This window comes from Anser brachyrhynchus, assembly GCF_964034855.1.
Source record: "Anser brachyrhynchus genome assembly, chromosome: 17".
Lineage (NCBI taxonomy): Eukaryota > Metazoa > Chordata > Aves > Anseriformes > Anatidae > Anser > Anser brachyrhynchus.
This window is the reverse complement of record NC_137710.1, coordinates 13,078,302-13,099,558: the sequence shown is the minus strand read 5'-3', so window position 1 is coordinate 13,099,558 and position 21,257 is coordinate 13,078,302. Positions and strand designations below refer to the sequence as shown.

The following is a 21,257-nucleotide window of genomic DNA, read 5'->3' as shown; positions in this document are numbered from 1 at the left end:
GCATCGCTTCGTCTGAATGCGCTGTGCCACTAGTCCTGAAGTGCCAACTGAACAAACTTACTCTGATTTTTAACTGGTTCATTTTTATATTAGCAGGTATATTGACCAGGCTTTTCTTGCCATCTGTCATTGTCCCCTATTTCCACATACGTGGTGTGAGGATGAGCCTCATCCTTGGCTTTCCAAGGGCTTTCAGTATTCCTTCTTGCCCCAAGTGGCATTGATGGAGATGAAAAGCAGGATTCGTCCCTGTGTGTAGTAAAAGGAAAAACTTAATAGTGGGCAGGCAGCCTCATGTCCTATTATTCAGGAGTGCTGTGTTAACCTGGGTTATTTGTTCGGTATCTATGAGCAGTCTAGGAATTACTGCAGTTCATCTTCAAAATAATAGTAATGAGATTTTGATCAGAACAGCACATTTTTGACAAGCCGCATGATACACACGTGTGCAGCTAGGAACAAATCAGTACATTGCCATGTTCAGCATGCAACATTTACCTAACAGAGAAAAAGAAGGTTTTAATTTTGAATCTGTATGGGAAATGTGCATTTGTTATGGTGTGGTATTTCATTCAGAGGGCGAAAGGAATAACACTGCCAGTTCAGTTGTACCTGGCAGAAAATCTCAAAATGCTGGTGGGCTGGGGCAGCTACCTATAGCTATACCGTAAAAGTTTGCCTATTTCTGTATAGGTTTAAGGTAAACTGGGGGGCTAGTACTGCAGAACATGTTCTTCCCTCCACAGTTTGTGTGGCAAAAGCTTGGTGGTCTTCCGTCCACACAGGGAAAAACTTCTCCCCGAAGCCGGAGTGCGAGTGCTGTCGCAGTGCAATATTCTTACAGTGCCGAGTGCTGCGCCGCTGCTCCGTGTATAGCCCCATCTATCTTTGTTAAGGTCACGGGGAAAAAAAAAGAAAACAAACATGGGACTATCTTAATCTAAGAGATCATAAACAGCCAGTGCAGAAATCGCAGAGCAGCTTATACTGTGTTTGTGTTAAGGTTCCATACGTTGTACGTGCCCCTTCCTCCAGCAGAGACCCGCAGCGCGCCTCGTACGCAGAGCCTCTGATAGAATTACTCCTCAAAGCGCTCGCTAATGCAGTGTGCAGCAGTTTCCCCTTGACTTCGTGGAGGTGTTCGTACCGCTGTTAGCCTTGCCGTGCTGCAGATTGATGTACCCATTTGAAGTATAAACGCCCGTGTCACCTCGCATACGTTTCTGTGGAGGGAAGGACGGAAGGCTGTGAGGGGGAATCAGGGAGAGCATCTCCGTGGTGAGGCGTGTTAGCCATGGCAAGAGGTTTTGTCGGTGATGCCTGAGGAAGCGTTGAGATAATAAGTCTAACACAAAAAGCGTTTAGATAATGCTACCTAAATGCTTGCTGCCTTGTGAAACTGCTAGCACACTGGAAAAACGCTACAGGTAATTAATATTTATTCTGAGTTTTTGGGTGCGCCTCTCATACATTTAAAAAAAATTCCAGCACAACACGTGAGTCGACATACTGACGTACAAAATGTAACCACCGAAAGGCCTGGGCAGTGCTGGGAACTGCAGTTCTCTGTGCATGCCCCCCTGCCCCCAGAGAGAGAACAGGAAAAGAGAAGTTGCCAAAGCAGCATGATCGAATCTGCAGCTCGGCCTCCCGTGTCCTTACTGTCTGCCATCCCACCGTTGGTGACTTGGGGCAGGAACAGCTACAGACACACAGATTGTGTTCCTTGTGTAGTGAGGTTTCTCCTGGGGTCAGTTTTCCTTGCACAGGAAGAGCAAGGAGCAGGCTCTAGGTTGTTTCACCTACCTGCTGAGGGGCTGCGTCTGAGGCCACAGCACAGGGAACCACTGGCTCTGGTGGGCTGCCGACCACCTGCAGCAAGGCTGTTGCATCCACGGAACTCGTGTGTTTGTCCATGTCTAGAACTGCTTTCCGTTCTGGTTTAATTGTGGTTTCTGCAGAAATGGTTACAAATCACACTGTGTTGCTTAAATGTTTGTATATTGCAGACTACTGAAGCTGCACCTCTGAATAATGCAGTTCGTCTTATTTCAGCCTGGGCAATGCTCGCAGTCCATCTGCTAGGCAGGGGATGTTACGGGTTACTTGTGAGCACGAGAAATACCACGGAAATGTTTTGCTTCTCAGGCTGTATGTACACCAGTTATTAGACCGGACAGGTCCTGGTCTCGAGAAGCGGCCTGCAATCATCCCGCCTGCCTAATTGCTGCATGCTCCCTGCTTGGCTCCTGGCAGTGGCAGCTAGCACTGGTCCAAGGCAAAGCCTGGGGAGAGGTTCTGGGGCTAGCATGGGCCAAGGGTTTCCAGTAAATCAGTGTAGATAGTGCCTCCTTTCGGGGGAGAGATGAGGAGGGTTTAACTGAATGATCCTCTGGCTGTGCCATTTCCTTTAAGGGCCAGAAAATGGGTCCTGGCCTTTCTTTTTAATTAGCTGCTATTGATGAAGTCTCAGTTCCAGGTCCTCTTCTGCTCTCGCAGTATGTGTGGAGAAGCTTTCTCTTTCAACACAGCTGCTTGGCAGGTCCCTGCAGCACCAGTTCCTAAATTGCACCATTGTATGTCATGGAGAAGTGTCCTGCTGATGCGGGCGCTCTGGGAGCGCACCATTGCTCGTTTAAGGATGAGCATAGGCACTGGGAAAGGTGTGACTTAAAAACCAAAGCAAAAAGCCTCTTTTCTCCGTTCCCAGTACGTTCAATCTGTAGTTGGAGGAGCTTTGTCAAATTCATACTTGACTGGGAACGTTTCTATCCAGATTATTTACAAAGAGGTAATCTTCAAACTGGGCTGTTAATGTCCCGACACATGTTCATGCATGTTGGGAGCTGTAGGTGTCCAGACACTGCCATCTCCTGCCCGGACCATTGCTGTGACCCGCTTGTAGCTGTCCTGCTGCTTGAGACAAACCAGGAGGAAACCATCATTATGTTCTTGCTCTTATGTTCCCAGTTGGTGCAGAGCCTTTTCATGCCCTCTTTTTTGTAGTCCACATCAACCAAGTGATTAGGAAAACACACCATCATACAAATGAGGCTAATGCTCATGGCTTACTGCTGCCTCTTCTTAGATCGGGCTCAGGCTTGATAATAAAGCTATTTTGGGGTAACTGTGATTTGGGGACTTCCAGATCCCAACCCTAATTTTGAGGGGAACTAGAACAGCAGTAGAGATTATTCTTCATTAAGCAACAACCAAAAAATTAAGGCAGTCAGTGGCTTTACTGACAATAGCTTACACAGTAAAGGAGAGAAACACGACAGCCAGCAGCCTGGCAGCTTGAGCTCAAAGTTCCGGTGGCTGTGTTAGGAAGGGAAGTTTTGGGGTGTGCTCCAAGAGAGCAAAAGTGTACCCAAGACTGGGGTTACGTTTATGATGATAAACAACCATTTCAACAACTGTACCGGTGATGAGAGGGTTTGAGAACACGTAATACATACAGTCTTAATTTAGAGTAAGAGATAATAACATTTGTCAAAGTGCTTCATATAAGCCACGTGTGCATGTTCTCATTTTGTACATGCATTCAGAGCTCAGTTACAAAATGCAATTCTTCAGCATTTTTTTTTCATTGAAATTAGTTGTAGGGAAATAAGCTCTTTAAAGTTTGAATGCAGACTAGCTCATTTTCCATCAGGTATTTATATAAACCTACTACATATGGGAAAAGTAAGATAATAAATCCATCAGATGTTCTCCTTTCTCTGCCAATGTTGTGTAGTATAAACCTTGTCATGTTTTCATAGTTCTCATCTGATTTTTATATATACATAAATTTAAACTCATGTATTTCCTTTAAGTCGTTTATAGTAATGGAGGGAATGGTGTTCAGAAAGATTATGGGAAGCCCTAAACGTTATATTAAAAAGAGATTTAGGTACCTTTTAGGTATCTCAGAAGTTATTTAAGGGAATGGAGATCCCAGAGGAAGTATTTGAAAGACAGTTATTGCCAGTTGCAGGTGATGAGGTGCCAAACTGAAGGTCTGATAAATGTAAATAGTCTTTATTGAAAGGATTTTCTGCGATAAATCTTGTTTGCTTTGTATGGCAAATAGAGGAGAAAACAAAAGTACCTGTAACACTTAGGAGGACACAGATGTTTGCTTGTGTTACAAAAAAAAATTAGATAACATTGTTATTTCTTTTGGGGGTTTTCCTTATCAATTTCCTTGCTCTTAAAGCATAGTAGGATTAGTTTCCTACACAAAGAACAGATTCAAACTAAGTGAAATGACATGGAATATTTGTCACTGTGGAATTGGGGTTTGATTTTTTTTTCTTTGTATTTCTATTAATAGATGCCTTTTACTTAAGCAACGACTTTAATTTTAGTAAATAAGTCTTTCTCAGCAAATAGATTGGAAATAGTCGTTAAAGTATATGCTCAAGAATTTGCTGGCTCAAGACCACAGTGCTCAGCATTCTTAGAGCTTGGCCTAAATGCGGCTACAGCTGGAAATAACACAAAATATTCTGTTTGGGAATGTGACATCACAACTGCGGCAGCTGTCAGTCTCCTCTAAAGGAAAGAGAGGTTTTTGGAAAAAACACCTGTGAAAAGGGGATGATGATTCCTGCATGGCTTAGCAGAGGTACCGTATAGATTTGCGTTCTTTTAAGATGCTTTCAATTTTGATAAAACAGGGTAAAAGAATAGGTCTTATGAAAATCTGTATTGAAATTTTGTGATGCGAAATTGCTGCAACTACCACTGGCTCTGGTGGCACTGTTTGTATGCCTGAACCAAAAAAAAAAAAAAAGGAAAGGAAGGAATTAAAAACCTTAAACCCTAACCTGTAGCTGGCTGAGTAAATCTAGCTGAAGTCTTTATCACAGATATGTGAAGTGTAAGGTCATAAAAGTATCACTAAGCATTAAGCATTTCCACTTAGTACTACACCCAAGGCTGAAATAACTTTGAATGCTCCCAACATTTTTAAATCCATCAGATGCTTAGGTCCCCTGATTCCTGATGGGGAGCTCCCAGGGGCCGTGTGGCACGCTGTGCTGCCTGGCAGTTTGCTCAGGACGGCCACCCTGCTTTTGCCCTTCCACCTGAGGACGCTTTGGCCCTTCTTCCTTTCATCTGCATAGCAATACAAGCTCAGAAGTGTGATTGTAAAGCTAGTCTCGTTCCCTGCGCAATCCATTAATCCATGCAGAGAGAGCGTGTAACGCAGCTGTTGAAATGTGGTAGTACTTGTGTTACTGTGCTTGTTCTGAGCCGCTATGAATTGGCAGCTCAGGGTGGCGCAGCAGACTTCACAGAACAGGGGAGATGGCCTGGAAGCCATTTCACGGGCCTCTCTGGTGCTTTCTGATACTTCAAATGGCAGAGAGACAAGGAAGAGAAGGTACAGAAACTGGCAGGTTTATGAATCTGTTGAGATTGTAGAGTGGGATTCCAAAGCCTGACAGCTTCTGTTTTTGAATGTGGTCGAAATGCATTTAAATATCAAAAAGAAAATCAGTCTGAACATGGCGCTGAGCATCTCCAGATCTCCAGCCTGATGTGCACTGTGTGGAGCTGTTGTACGTCGCCTTCCTTAGCCCCAGGAGAGCAGGAGGTTGGTCAGCAGCACAGGGCACAGATAAAACGCGGTTGGAGGGCTCTAGCGAGGACTGGAACAACATGTGGGTTTTAGAGCTTTAGGTTGAAGTACGTAGGTCTTGGTGTATGTCGAGGTGGTTCTGAAAAGCAGAGTTCGAGAGCTCATTCTGCCTGTGAAGCCTGGCTGTTGGTAAATTTTCTGCGTGAATTTCATCCGGCAATGTGTCTTGTCCGCAGCGAGGGTGATTGCTGCAGCTTGGTATTTAAGGAATTGTGTGAAATGTGCTAAAGTCAGGAATGTCAGCAGGCTGGGGTGTACGTGCCTGAGCGGAATACATCACCGGGCGCTGACACTATTTTCTTGAAATAAAATTCCTATTTGTTACTCAAGTAAATATTTTACTCAGCATCTGCCAGAAGCTTGTTGGGAGTGTAGGAAGTCCCCAGGCCTTGATCTTTACAATTTTTGTCTTGAAAGCTGATCGTGTGGCACCGATGCTGGCACCGGAGGGAGCATAGTGTTCCCGTGGGTGCTGGGGGCCACCCCAGGAGGAGGGAGAAAGGCTGAGGAAGAGGAGCAGGAGGGGCAGCAGGGTGCAGCTGTGCCTGGCGGGTTCTGTGCTCGCCGTGCGTGCTCTGTGCGTGCCTCGTGCTGGCCGTGCTCTGTCCTTCACTGCTCGAATGTGTGCTGCTGGCCACGCTGGTGCGGTTCTTCTGTCATCTGCCGTGGTTTCGGGAAACTAAACCGGACCTAGTACTGTATTTGGGTATTTTTTTGGTCTGTAATTAGTTGGATGCTCGTTTTCTTTATCTGAAGCTGTTTCATTTTCTGAACTTAATGATTAATTTCAGTGTTAGCTGATTCTCTGAAAAAGTTAGTGAGACGTATTCCCTTCCCTGGAAAAACAAAGTCATCTTTTGTCTCTCAAACTCTGGTTTTGTCTATTTCTTATTCTGACAGTGTTTATGGTCAGTTGTGACTGTTGCATAAGACGGCACGTGATTTGTTCATGCCAGACCTCTTTGCAAGAGGCTTGAAAGGGTCCCTGTGTGGTCCCAGAAGGCTATTTTTCCTGCAGTTCAATAGAAGACAAGCAAGACTTTCACAGGCAAACACTGTAGGACGCTTGCAGAATCAGGAGGATTTCTGTGTAATATCCTAAAGACAGGAGTTGAAAATGACTCCTTTACAAATAGTTTTGCTCTCTCCTTTAGAGAGGCTGACCTGCTGCACACAGAACTCATTGCAGAGATTATCCTCCCGCTTGATCTTACACCAGATTTCTCAGCCTTTTTGATTTAGTAGGATCTTCTTTATATTCAAGGCTATTGTCCTGTGTCAGGGAAGTAACGGGTTTTGATGATATAGTTGGTCTTTTATTTTTGTGTTTCTTGGATGGGCACAATCCGTTCTTGTTTGTTAGTTTTTCCTTTAACATGGGGCAGGAAAGATGGGCGGGTAGGAATACCTGGGCCCATTTTGTTCCTCACCTCCCAGGAATTAATGTGCAGTTCACTTCTACAACACTGATGATAATGTGCAATAACTTGAAATTTTTTTCCTTTGTAAAGATGGAAATGTACAAAACCCTTTTATTTCATAGTGTTAAATAAATGCCCCAAAGTGCCGCTGGGTACAGAATGGTAGCACCAAGGAAGTCACACTGTTCTCTTTCACTTAAGGAACATTTTCTCTCCAGATTTTCTCAGCTGACCATTTTCTGTTTTCCTCTGGTAACGTTTGAGGCTTACAGATGGCTAACTTGTGCTATGGGGTGAAAACTTGTCCTACACAATGTGTGGAATCATACCGAGATTTAGTGAGATGCAAACAGCCTCCTGTTCCAGCCCATCAGTGCTTTGTTCAGAAATAAGTGACAGTAGTTGAGCAGTTGGTTGTATTAAATACTGAAGCGGAATTGCTGCAGTTGCCTGTGTTAATCCTTTTTGGTCAAGGTAGTTAAGGTGGCTTGAAAATGATGGCTGGTTCTGTGTCAAAGCCAGCAGCTATAAAACTACGTGCAGCTATTGTATGGGACTGAAAAATCACCACGTCATTACCACTTCAGCTCTGTAAATTTTTCACTGATCACAATGATAAAAAGCATGAAACACAGTTGTGCGTTTTTTTTCTTGTGACTTTGTTGCAAGGGATATTTAGGCAAATAGTTGGCAGTGATGAGAGTTACTTAATGGGTAGAATTAAGTAGGAAAGGTTTAAATAGCATTCACTTTAAATCAAGTTTAATCATCAGTAGCTGATCCATTGTTCATTTTAGACCATTGCCAGCTTCTTGTAACAAGTGCTTTTATTTTCTCTTAATGGAGGTTCTCATGAGGTGTTGTACAAACATCTTTCCTGTTCCTTCCCTACTCCCATTCAGCTAGAATCAGTTTCAGAGTTAATTTTGAAGAATTGCTTTTTCTTTTTGAAGACCCTTATTTTTACCTCTTAAATCCTGGTTAAAGGCCTGTATGTTTGTAATGATCTTATTAATTGAAACAGGCAGGAAAACGCATCTTAGAGAGAGGTGCCAGAACTGTTAAATAGCTGTCCAGGGAGAGGTCATTCTGTTGTACAAGGTCATCGGTCAGTCTTTCACCCTGCACTCAGTAGCCACAAGTGACAAACCCTAAGAGTGTATTTTGAGCCAGTTTGGCCTCTGAGGCTATGAAATCACTCCTGTGAGTTCATTAACATGCTAATTAAACTTGTTTCTTTTTTGTCTCCCTGCATCTCCAGTGAACATTTGTCATGTGCCTTCACATTCTTTCTTCATGGGGAAAGCAATGTGTGCACCAGTGTGGAGATTGCTCAACACCAGCCAATCTACCTGATCAACGAGGAGCATATCCATATGGCCCAGTCCTCACCATCGCCATTCCAAGGTAAGGGAGGTAGTTTGGGAACGTTATGTGCTTATCCTCACTGCTGTGTGGCTCTTGGTGATGTTATCTTCAGAGATGAATTAAAATAAAATTAAGGAATTCTTCAAATAGCTCAAATTTCTTTTCAGAAAATTGTGGACATGAGGCAAAATGTTGTTAGGACCTCAAAACTATAGCTAGCCATGAATGGTCTGCAAATTTTCCAGAGCTTTCTGTTCATTAATATTGTTTCTGAAAGTACGCATATGTAGTAAATAAAAAGAAGTGTATATTTTTTGTTAGAGGACTTACTATTTTAAAACGTGAGTGCACTGATTCCATTTTCTTGCATGGTGTCTAGGTCAGTGGGTTCAAACCCATAACTTTAATACTGCAGGGATACAAATATTAAGGAGGAATGAAGGTACATAAGAAAGAATGAAAAGTCTGATTATATATTTGCCAGTGTAAGAAATTAGGGTTTTACAGAATTAAGTTACAGCTTCTTAAAATCATGATGCAATTGCAGTGCAGCTCTCTACCCCCCAAATTTAGAATAATTCATTCATTGAGTTATACTGTTATTAGTCTGAAATTGTAATTTCAAAGTAATCAAAGCAAGAGATTTTTATAAAGTTAAACATTAAAGAAACACACAGAGATTAGAAAATGAGTGCTTATAGAAATTTTGTTGAAAAATGTTTCATTACAAAATGTGAAGTTTTGGCAGAAGTGTAGACACTTAAATCATTTAAGATTTTATTTCAGTGAGCTAAGTTGATTAGTCTCTCCAATCAAATATAACTAAAAGCAAAACTGAGTCTGAATAGAAGTATCTGTTGTAGAGCAACTAGTTTTCTCTGTTTGTCATGTCTGTAGTCTTCTTCAGGTACTGCTGTCTGTATCCTTTTTAATGCTGAGAAGGCCCGAGTACCATGTGTTCTGGTAAAAACCGTATTGTTGAGTATCTGTCTCCTATTACTTCCATATATGAGCATCCCTTTGCCATAGTGAGTGTCATTCCAGTACACTTGATAACTTTGGTGTTGATATCATTAGTCTAAACTGCAAAAAAAAAAAAAAAAAATGTTTTTTAGCTCAGTAAGTATGCTAATACGGTGTCATGAAGCTTTAAATTCATGACCTTACCTGATTTTGCAATGGCATTTCCCTGAAGACAGCTCCTTAAATCAGCACACAAATGGAATAGTGAGTCAAGCTAGGCACAGAATGGCTGATATGGGTGAAATATACATACTGTAGGCACTGTTGTTTCTTATTTTGCAGTTTTGGTGAGTCCTTATGGTTTGAATGGTACACTCACGGGCCAGTCATATAAGATGTCAGACCCAGCAACGCGTAAGCTGATGGAGGAATGGCAGTATTTTTACCCTATGGTGCTGAAGAAAAAAGAAGGGATGAAAGAGGAAGAGGAGCTGGGATATGACAACGATTTCCCTGTGGCAGTTGAAGTCATTGTTGGTAAGTTTCAGTATTCTGCCTGAAGGATTTTGTTCTTCCACATGCTTAAAAAAAAATCTAATTAATCAGAAACAGCTATTATAATTTTCCTATCTTCTCTTGTAGCTCTCTTGACACTGGAACATCTGACTAGTTATCTTGCCTCAAGCTTCTTTACTCCCTGTATCCCACATGCTATTATTCACATTATCAAGCTACTTGTTTCTTCCCTGTACTGGCTGTAGAGGGTTGAATGTTTATTAGTATGTGAAATTCCTTAGCTCTTTGTATTTCAGATAAGTTTTGTCTAATTGACATTGAAATCAAGTGGAAGGGACTAGGGCTGCTGAATATTATATGGTATGTTTAAGACTTTTGTTTTTCCATTTCTTTGTAGGTGGTGTAAGGATGGTATATCCTTCAGCCTTTGTTCTCATCTCCCAGAGTGACATCCCCATGTCACAGAATTCTGCCAATACTGGAGGCCATATAAATGTGGGACAGCAGGGACTTGGAAGCATGAAAGATCCTGCTAGTACCTGTGGGATGCCACTCACTCCACCCACTTCTCCAGAGCAGGCTGTTATGGGTAAGCAATACGCTCAGCAGGCTGCAGTCATTCTTCCATTTTTGTGTAGCTCATGGTGGGAGGAGAGTGTTGATTCATTGTTGTACAAGGGTATAGTGAACATACAGGGATATGTAGCTCATTTTGTACAGAGCTAGAAATAGAGCATTTGACTAGTTATTTGTGTTGGTGTAATAAAAATCTGCAAATACTAGCTACTCTTTTTACCCACGACAGTTGGGTTTTAATTAGAGGCCAGTCAAAAGAAATGCACAAGTCTCTGGAACTGGTGACAGAGAGCTGGGCTTCCCAAATGGGGTCAGATAGGGGCTTGCATCATCTGCAAGTGGCACACAGAGCGCTGCGTTATACCTGCATTATACCTATTTTGTCTGGGAGGAGTATGCCCCTTTCAAGCGATTGGATCCATAGTAGTTGTAATCTTGGAAATTATCCAAATATTTGGTAGATAGGGTGCTAGATCCTCAGTATTTTGCTTCTTAAAAATAAATACATATATTCTGTTGCTCCTCAGAAATGAAAATAAATATACAGTCTGTTGTCATTTGCGATACAGATGAGATCTTCACATTAGTTGTTGTTGGGGTAGTTATGCTGCAACAAATTCAGGATTGCAGTTACAAGTGAGGACTAAGGAATAGAGGAGTCATACATTTGTGTGCAAACAAGGACTTTGGAATAGAGGAGTCAAATGTATGTTTGTGTGCAAACATCTAAGATGATGAAGTAAAAGAAAAAATGGAACTACCTGATACAGGAAAAAAAGAAACTGACTTTTGTTCAAAGAATGTTTTCAAGGCATGTTTACAGCTAATATTTTCTGTATAGTTTGTCTTCTGAACATACTTTTTATGAACTTGCCAATTACTAACAGAATCACAAAATAGTTGAGGTGGGAAAGGACCTCTGGAGATCATCTCGTCCAGTCTGTCTGCAGAAGGCAGGGCCAGGCAGAGCAGGCTGCTCAGGACATCGTCCAGTAAGGTTTTGAGTATCTCCGATGTCAGGCACTTCACAGCCTCTCTGGACAGCCTGTTTCAATGGCTGACTGCTTTCACAAGAAAAAGTTATTTCTCATGTTTAAATGCAATTTCCTGTATTTCAATTTGTGCCCACTGCCTCATCTCCTTTCAACGGGTACCACTGGCTGGTATCCTCTCTGCTTTCCGCAGCAGGTATTTATCCACATTCCTCCCCCAGCTTTCTCGCAATCGCCTTGTAACTTTTCTTAATAATGATTTCACAAGCAATGGCATGCTTTATGCTTTGCAAATGAAATTTTTTTTGGAATTGAGTTCTCAGTTCTCAGATTTTCTCACTTAGCAAAATCACTAGAGACCACTCCCCACTGGACAGCCTTCTGCCAGAGGCCTCTCAGAAACATTTCAGCCTTTATCGCAGTGGAATCTTCAATACACATCTGTCAAGGAGCATCTGTTCATGCTGCCCAAAGTACATGAGCAGAATAATGGATTTAAACTTTATTTTTGAAAGTATTTGAAGCAGTTGCAAAACACTAAGTACATGTGAGGGTACTTTTTTGAACTCATTGATTAGTGTCTGCCACGACAGAGCAGTAGATGTGTCAGAGATGTGAAGTTCCTGCGAGTTTCTGGGAGAGTAAACTCCCAGATGGGGCTGAAGAACCCTTTCAATACCCTCGCTGAGGTCTAGGGAGCTACTGGGCTGGCTTAGCACTTAATAGATACCTCTGTCAGATGAGGAGGATCGATCTCAATGGAAAGCCCAGGAAAATCATCATCATTTCCACTGCCATGGAAGTACTTGTCTATGAACAGTGCTTGTGTATGAATACAATAAAAAATATGCTGTATCTACTGCTAATAATTCTACTCAAGTAGAATGTGAGATATAAATTCACCTCAAATAGTGTTTTTCAAGGCAATTTATAGCTTAAATAAGCGAAAAGAAAGTTACTTTATTAGTAAGTAACTGAAGCAAGACAATCTACTTCTAAATAATCTAGAGATTGTTAAAGTATCTAATGCAGATTAAAATGTGAAAAATTGCCATTGTATTTTTAAATTTTTCAGATCCCTGTGAAATTTACATAACATCACAAGCGAGTTCAATGCTTGTAAGCTATGAACATCTAAAAAATGTTCATACTGTTTGATCTGGCACCCACAATTTCTGTCAGATCTCTGCTGTTGTTTAGGAGGGCAATATGAAACTGGTGCCTCCCCAGTGAATAACGAAAGGATTCCATTATATTGTATCATTTACCATTTTAAAAGACCTTGACAAATCGGAGAAATGGATTGGAAAAACATGGCATGCTGTTCGGAATTGGTAAATGGGATACATAGACGGGGTTAATCTGAGGCACATGAATAATCCTTCAGTTCTGCCCCGGACTGGTAAAAATGTGGTTGTAGTTCCATGTCCAGTTTTGAGCACCATTATTAAACAAAGATGTGGACACACTGGATGGAGTCCAGAAAAGTGCAGTACGAATGGTTATAGATTTTGCAAACAGGGCCCACAGGGAAAGATGGAAAGAATTGAGGTTGTTTAGTCTAGAGAAGAGAAATTTGAAGGAGAGACAGTGAAACAGTCTTCAGAGACATAAAAGGGAAAAAGACAAATCTTTTCTCTGCAACCAGTAAGTAATGAATCTAAACTAGAGCAAAGCAAATCTAGGCTAAACATGGGGAAAAACTTTCTCTGAGTAAGGATAATTAAGTGTTAGAATAAATTGGCTGGTGGGAAGCTACCATTAGCAGAGAGGCACGGGGGTTTTTTCTTCCTTTTTTTTTTTTTTGCTTTTCCTTTTTTTTTTCCTTTCTTCAATTCAATTTTTGATCAGGGATGAAACAGGATAGACTAGATGATCTCTTCAGGTCTCTACCAAGCATACTGTATATGATTGGGTCTAAAGTATGGAAAAAAACAATTTGCCACTGAAACTAGGGAACGGGATTTTTTCATGTGTAGGAACAAAGTGCAGCAGTGGGATTGCGAAGTGACCACTGGTGAGTGGCTGTTTGCCTCCTGTTGTATTTACACCATTATATGACAATTATTTGGATGTACGTGTGTGTTCCCGTATCTTGTCAGTGATTTTCATGGCTAGAAATTAGTGTCAGAGTATGAGAACGAAATGTTTGTGCCTGCTGCGAAGTGCCATTTCGTGCTATGGCACGTCTAGCTGCACTATGTGTATAAACATACTACAGAATTTTGGAAAGCAATAGTTAATGCACTCAAATGTAATTTCAAAGCTCTGGTAGCCCATTAGTTATCCTCCTTTACCTCCTATCGCCCCCTTTCCATTGCACTATTTTTGCCTAACCACCACTTGTAACTGTCCTGCTGTTAACTTACGCAACGTGTATGTGTTCACGCAGTTTGTTTAAATATACACAGCCCCTCCTGAAAAGGAGGGCAGATTTGCTAATTCTTGAAGTTTTGATCCAGTTTTTATGTTTTTTTTTTTTTTATTATTACCAATCTGTCATGTTCATAAACAAAGTAAAACACTTGAAAGCCAGTGAAACAAATTGTCAGAGCCTCTGGCCTCAGCATGTCTGGGAACATGTTTCTGACTGCCTCCTTTTTATTAGAATTCTTTGCCAAAAGAGAAGCAGGAAAGTTCCGAGTGGAGGAAATAACCGTAAGCATGAAGAATGAGAGAAGATGGAGAGTTAGGCAGCTTGTGTGCAATTTTAAAAGGTGTATTTTAAAAAGTGACCTAGTAGAAATCAGCAGAACCGCATTGTTAGATGCAGCGATGTATGGCAGTGAATACTTTTAGCGTTTCATTCTTAAGGCTTTTTAATTTGAGTCAGGCAGAAGGACAGAGTGTTCTGTACACTGATTTGACCTTGTTAAAATGCGGCATATCCTTACTTAGTTTTCCATCCAGAACACAGAATACAGCGTTACTCAGCTGCCAGGCCAAATGAGCCTAAAGCTCCCTCTGCTGTTCCAGTTTGGGTTTTTAAGGATGACTGTAGTAGACTTCCGTTAATATGAACAAAAACATATTTCATAGTAGAGAAAGAAACATCTGCTTATTTATCAATAACTGATAAAGTTTCTGCATCACAGACAGACAGAAACGAAGTGTGGAATGTAAATTGGAAATTTCAGGTTATTAACTGTTGGAGTTATATTTTCACTTGTTATCTTTTCGATAATCATGCAATATTACTGAGAACCTCACATGCTACGTTGCTAGTGTGTACTAATCAGTTTTTGAACAATTTCTGTAATGTACACATCCAAATTGTAAGGTTTTACTGAAGCAAGTTTTGATTCCGATATTTCAATTCGAGCATAACTTAAAGAAATAGTGTAACACTATTCCATTCATTCCTTCATTGAGGTTTTATCTTGAGTATAAAAAAATGGTTCTTGCTTTCAAATAGTATACATAAATTATGCTCTAACATTAATTCTTAATTTGTATTCCAGGAGAAAGCGGATGCTCTCAGAGCAGTATCAGCCATTCAGCTGTACAGGAGGGGACAGTCAGTGTACACAGTCCAAAGAAATCAAGCAAGATTACTCCAAAATTTCACAATCATATGGTTCACCGTGTCTGGAAGGAATGCATTCTCAACAGGTCACAGTCCAAGTAAGGCAGTACTCCTGATTTTTTTTATTATTAATAACACATAATATGTAATTTAAATTTTAATAATTGCGCCTTAGATAATGCTATTCCTGACAGACTTTTTTTGGCACTAATCAAAGCTAATGATGCAGAACAGCATTATCAAAGAAAATTTGTTACTGCATTCGGCTGAAAACTCCTAACACTATTAACATTGTATTTGCACTTGCGTATCTTAATTGTGATAGGCTTTGAGGTTAAAAATCTGTAGTAGGTGCCTTCAGCTAGATGTTTTCAGATTTAATGATTGCAGTTTCTTGCTCCAGTTTTAGTACCTAGACTACAAGTAGTGAAGAACAAAGAATATACGTTTGATATTTAGAACTCTATAGGTAATACTTGTGAAGCATTACATTACATATGCTAGACTAAAATTCCAATCGATAAGGATATGGTAAAGTATTTCTGTTAGTATTGTATGCCTTGAATTTTAAAGTCTATTCATGGCATGATGTGCCCTGAAAATCCTTATTTTTTCAGTATTTCCGTACAATTTCCTCATTGGATACATTAGAAGAATTTTCAGATGCAGTTTAAATTGCTTGGCTCTTGTATCTTGTGTACAAACTCCAGACAAAACTGTCTGTTTTAGAGCTGGTAACATCCTCCCATACAAATCAAACTGTGAGTCTCTAGGTGTACTAGAGGGAATTACTGTTAAATACAGAATTTTATTTCAAAGGTGAAGTAGAAGAAAGTAATTTATTTGAGGCTAACATGTGAATTTATGCAGGCGTATTTTTTAAGTTTTGTTTTACACAAGGTGATGATTACTAAAATAATTGTTTATTCTTCAGGAGGAGTCAAATTACAACTGCAAATTTGGAAGAGGAAGTTCCTAACAATACTGTTTCTTGGGATTTTGTGGATCCAGTCCAAAGAGTCAGTTGTTCTTGTTCCAGGTGAGCTTCAAAGACAGTAAGCATTTCTCATATTGAAAGAGCATGTTCGATTCAAACAGAGGCGTGCTTTTCAAAGTGTGTTATTTTTTAGCTCCAAAACGAGGAAACTAATATCAAAACTCTGCACATCACATTCAGGTGATTAATAAGCATCTCTTGTCATTGTCCACTTGCCGCACTTTCCACCTTAAGTGGAAAAATGATCTCAGACTACAGAGTGGGGACTAGAATCACTCAAACATTTCTCATTTGTAATGAGCTCATCCTTCAGGCTTTTCAAATAGAAACACTGATCCTGCCATGCTGAATAAATCCTTTGGTATCTTGTTGTTTGGTTTGGGGTTTTTTGGTTTTGTTTGTTTTACTACTACAAGAAGGATCTGTGCTGGAACAGTCAATGCAGTGGCCAGTGATGTGGCTGAAATGATTCTCTGCTTTTTGGCTGGTTTAGGCATAGCTGTTTTGTTTTTATTGTTTTTATTGTTCTTCTTTTAATAGCAGGGCAAGCTTGAGAATAACGCTGTAGTTAGTGATATTAAAATTAATGTATTGTCTCACCGAATCTTTAAATGCGTTACCTGCCACAGCAGTCTCTGTAGAGCTTCCTGTATAGATTTGGCTGTCAGAGAAATTTAGGAATATAGCATTCTCCGGATCTCTGAAAGTTTGTTGTTTAGAAATTTCCATTGTACAAAATGAAATGAAGCACGATTGTGTCCTTGTACCTTTTGTGTTTGACTTCTCATGAAGCAGGTTCTTTTTTGTGTATTTAGAAGAAGAGATAAAGGGATGCAATGGAACTGTGTGTCATGCAGAGGGCAGAGTGTTCGGTCTGGACAGACTGTGATGTATTCTAAGTGAAAGCGTTGCTCTTCTGCAGCCTTGCTCTTTACTCTTGATTATTTATTGGCTGTATATATGCTTAAGAATGTGGAACCGATAAATGTTTCATCGAGATACCAAGCGTTTTCTGTAGAAAACTGAAGTCCAGACTTCCCTGGAAAGCTTGGGGAACCAGTAATGGAAGCCTGAATCTATAGATAGGTTCAGCTGCATTTCACACGGTTTCTTAACACCTCCACTGATGACTACATCATGCTGAAGGTAGTAAATACAGCTACAGGGAAATCTAAACATTATGTTTGAGGTGAAGGAGGAACCTGATTTCAAACAGCAATAAATGTGTGCCATGCAGTTCTCTGTATAGCTGCAGAAGCTGGACAGCTACGGTCATATGAATATAATTGTTTAGTCATCACATGTGCCCGTGTAGTGTATAAATGCAAGCATAAATATGAAGATATGATCTTAAATATGGAGCCCTAAAGCATCGTCAGATAGCAGCAAATTCAATCTTCTGTAGACCAGCTTTGTGCGTAGAGTAACAGACCATCTAAAAAAATTTTCCGGGGTCATTGAGTTCTGGGGTCACATTCATGTGGTGAATGATAGAGAAATCAGCTCAAGGAAATGCTGTAAGCACGTGCTTAAGGCAAATCTTCAGTTACTAGGGCATTAGGTCTGCATTATGGGTGATTGCATCTAAGGACCACCTATGGCACAGAGAACTTGTAACATTTCCTGTTAACCCAAAGAAAACAAACACAAATAAAGTCAGGACAATACCACACAACATAGATAACCATCTGAGGAAACAGGAAAAAGATGTAGTACAAGTAGTTGTGCTTTGTACAATTTGACAGCCACTGTGTACTGTAAAACCTGGATGTTTTCATAACTAAGTCATAAAAGCAGATTTTTTTTCAGTCTACTAGTCTACCTTATTTGAAAGAATGTAGTTTCATCTTTGTGAATAAGAAGCATATTACATGTTTTGAAGGTGGTTTTTTTTCTTTACTAGATATTGCAGTTTATAAACAAAAATAGGGATGGAGTGATTTATGTTTCCTTCATATGTATGTGTGTATATATATGCATGTATATATATATATATTTGACCAGTTATACTTACTTATTTAACCTGACCTGGAGGAAACTGACATGAAAGCACTCTGCTGCGTATTGCGTCCGTGGACTAAAACAATTCAGATCTGTATCTTTTGTAACAGATGCTCAACAGAGTACAAGAGCAGTGGTGTAGATCCACAGCAGTCGTTTTACTGAAAGGCTCTCTTTCTTCAGGGTAATGAAAACAGTAGCCTGATTTTTATTTTATTTTTGTCATTACGTTCCGATCTGAGCAGTACTGAGCTTTTGTAAACATTAAATCTTCTTTGCTTCAAATTCTAGTTTCTGGAGACTGTCATTCTCCATTTTATAGGTCAGAGATGCTGCAGCCAAGTTGGGTTGAACAGCCTGGTGCAGATCATGTGACTTTTCCAAAATCTGTTAAAAGATCAGGAATAGATCCAGATTCTTGATGCTATCCTTTTTTTTTTTTTCCCCATTAGATCAGATAACTGTATAAACCATGAACTGAATTGCTTTTGTCTCTGTTTTCAGGCACAAGGTTTTCAAACAGCGTTGTGCTGCTGGTTCCAGCCGTCCCCCAACGATAAATCAGCCAGGATTCAGTGTGGGAACATCGTCATCTTCGTCGTTGCCACCTCCTGCCTCTTCAAAGCACAAAACAACAGAAAGACAGGAAAAAGGAGATAAACTGCAAAAAAGGCCCATGATGCCATTTCACCATCGGCCCTCTGTGACTGAAGAGCTGTGCATGGAGCAGGACACGTCAGGGCAGAAACTGGGATTAGCAGGAATGGATCCCTCTTTAGAAGTCCCTAATTCCAGAAAGTACGAGAAGCCGCTATCTATACCTGCTAGAAATCCAAGCAAGCAAATTAATATGAATCCTATGGATTCACCCCATTCCCCTACTTCCCCTCTGCCTCCTACACTTAGCCCCCAGCCAAGAGGTCAGGAAGCAGAGAACCTGGACCCTCCTTCCGTACCTGTAAACCCAGCACTCTACGGCAGTGGGCTGGAGCTCCAGCCGTTGCCCAGCTTAGAAGATAGGACAGTTCTTGTTGGACCGAGGTTACCTCTGATGGCAGAGGTCAGTGAGACAGCATTATATTGTGGGTTAATTCAGAACAATGAGTCACTAGATATGTGGAGGACCTATAGCGTCCCCCCGAGCGATGATCCAGAATTCAGGCCACCGGATCTTCCATGTGAGAGGTATGATTCCAAGATGGAAGTCAACTCGGACAGCACTGCACTGAAAAGGTAAGAGTGAAGATTGGTCTGAATGCTGGTTTTATTACATTAAACAACGATGAAACTCTGCTTTCAGTTGTAAGCATGCAATTCACTTGTGATATCAAAAGCGTAGGGATGAGGAGGGTGTAGAAGACGGGACCTCTCCCTGCTAATTTTGTGTGACAGTGATGTTTGGTAGGAAAATAACCAATGAAGAGAGGTTTTTAATAGCAGTTTTCTCATCTGATTTCTTTGCTCCCAAATAAAAGTTCTGCAACAGGTAGAAGGCTTCACTGTAGCATCAAAGGCAACATGTGCTGGAGTTAAAGTTAAATACTCAAGTAGAATTGTGCTGTTGTAATACGCGTTGTTTTTTCATATCTGGCCTTCTGTTGGACATTGGAACAACTGAGGAATCTTTTTTGTAACCTATATCAAAATAATTGAGCAAATGGAAGAGATTTAATAAGCTTATAAAAACAAAATCTGTGCTCAGTTCTGCAACTTTACAGCAACATACATGTTTGGTTTCAGCTAGTGAGGTGCTGTTTCTGGCACTGGAGAGGCACTTCAGTGCGGTTTCTCCAATTGTGTGGTTTTAAAATTGCACTGTACCACACGCTTTCTAGAAGTAGCAGCTGATACTTTATTATGGAATGAGCCTGCTTTTTTGTAATGGCATCAGTACTGCGAAGCCAGGATAGGACCTTTACTGTTAGCTTCAGCCTCTGTGGTATTGAAACTGCAAACACTGTCAGACTACTTTGTCTACAGAGAAATTAGTAAAATCTGATCTCTTAGAAATGCTGCAGCTTCTAATACGTAGTGTCTTCTTCACTAAGGAATGTGAACTACCTAATGTTACAGAGTTTTCAGCTTTTTTATGTTTCCTTTTATGCAAAGATATTTCATATCAACTGTAGCCTGAGTATCTGAACTAATTACATGCAGGCTGAGTTTTGCATTCTGACAATGCATAGAAAAAATGCACCAAAGAGTAGTTAATGAAAATGACTAAGCTAGAATTAATTGAAGAACACTTTTTTAGTTATGACAGTATCAGTTTTGATAATTACTGTGGAACTTGCTAGGCTGAAAAGGTTATATGTACGTACTTCAAAGAATATTGATTTAGTGACAAGTTTCACTCTTTTCTCGTTGTCCCATAGTAGAAGTTCCTATTACAGTGGGGTGTTTGATACTAAGTGTAGGCAAATGCATCCTTTATTTGAGGAAACATGTATTTCTGTTATATCAAAAAGGATGGAGTGAGACATGGGCTGTATTTTTGTGTGACAGCTACAGATCTTAAGAGCTGTTGTTTTTCTCTGCTGCGAAAGGTATGCTTGGTTTGTTTCATAGTGGCATTGTTTGCTTGTTTATTTTTACTTCCAGGCTCTTAGCACAACCTAATAAACGGTTTAAAATTTTGGAAGAACAGAAACCAGTGCAGACACTGAACTATCTTGATCCCTTGCCTCTAATACAACAACCAGGAGAAGGCTTGGGAGATGCTAGTGACCCTTACACTTTTGAAGATGGTGACATAAAGTACAGCTTCACTGGCAATAAAAAATGCAAACTTGGGGCGGAAAAAGATCCTTTGAAAAAGAACAAGGTAACATAAATCCAGAGTTTTTATCATTAATGTTCTCGCTGGGGTGGTAGTACCGTAGCACACTATTTGCTCTACAGCTCTCAGGAAGACACAAACCTGTTACACAGGGCATGCTCAGAGGGATTTTCTTGCACAGGCACACAGGAAGAAGGTTCGTTTCAGTGTGGTGTTTTGGAACCAGCATTTGCTGGCATCCCTCTGAACCCGTTTCTAGACGAAAACACTGCTGTTGCAAGGAATGCCTACTCTTTATGTATATTTGGCTTGACCACTGCATGTTCCAGATTTAAGCCAAGAAATAAAATATTTCAAGCCTTATATTCGCTTGTAGAGACAAAAGGATTTGCTGGGCATTTTTCTTACTTTCTTGAGCTTGAAATATCACCTCACCACAATGAAATTTGCACTTAAAATTCTAGATGTGTTTTGTGAAGAAATCAA

The 21,257-nt window shown here is 40.5% G+C and overlaps 1 protein-coding gene across 4 annotated transcripts in view; it reads left to right on the top strand.

Moving 5' to 3' along the window:
• Window positions 1-21,257, top strand: part of MED13L (mediator complex subunit 13L) — a 190,340-nt gene that overhangs the window by 129,218 nt on the left and 39,865 nt on the right. For all 4 annotated transcript variants that reach the window (XM_080559578.1, XM_080559575.1, XM_080559576.1 and 1 more), the window contains 7 exons: window positions 8,315-8,460; window positions 9,727-9,921; window positions 10,298-10,489; window positions 14,930-15,092; window positions 15,929-16,033; window positions 18,497-19,225; window positions 20,594-20,816. In XM_080559578.1, coding sequence (XP_080415704.1) covers window positions 8,315-8,460; window positions 9,727-9,921; window positions 10,298-10,489; window positions 14,930-15,092; window positions 15,929-16,033; window positions 18,497-19,225; window positions 20,594-20,816 — 1,753 coding nt within the window. The remainder of the gene's footprint in view (window positions 1-8,314; window positions 8,461-9,726; window positions 9,922-10,297; window positions 10,490-14,929; window positions 15,093-15,928; window positions 16,034-18,496; window positions 19,226-20,593; window positions 20,817-21,257) is intronic.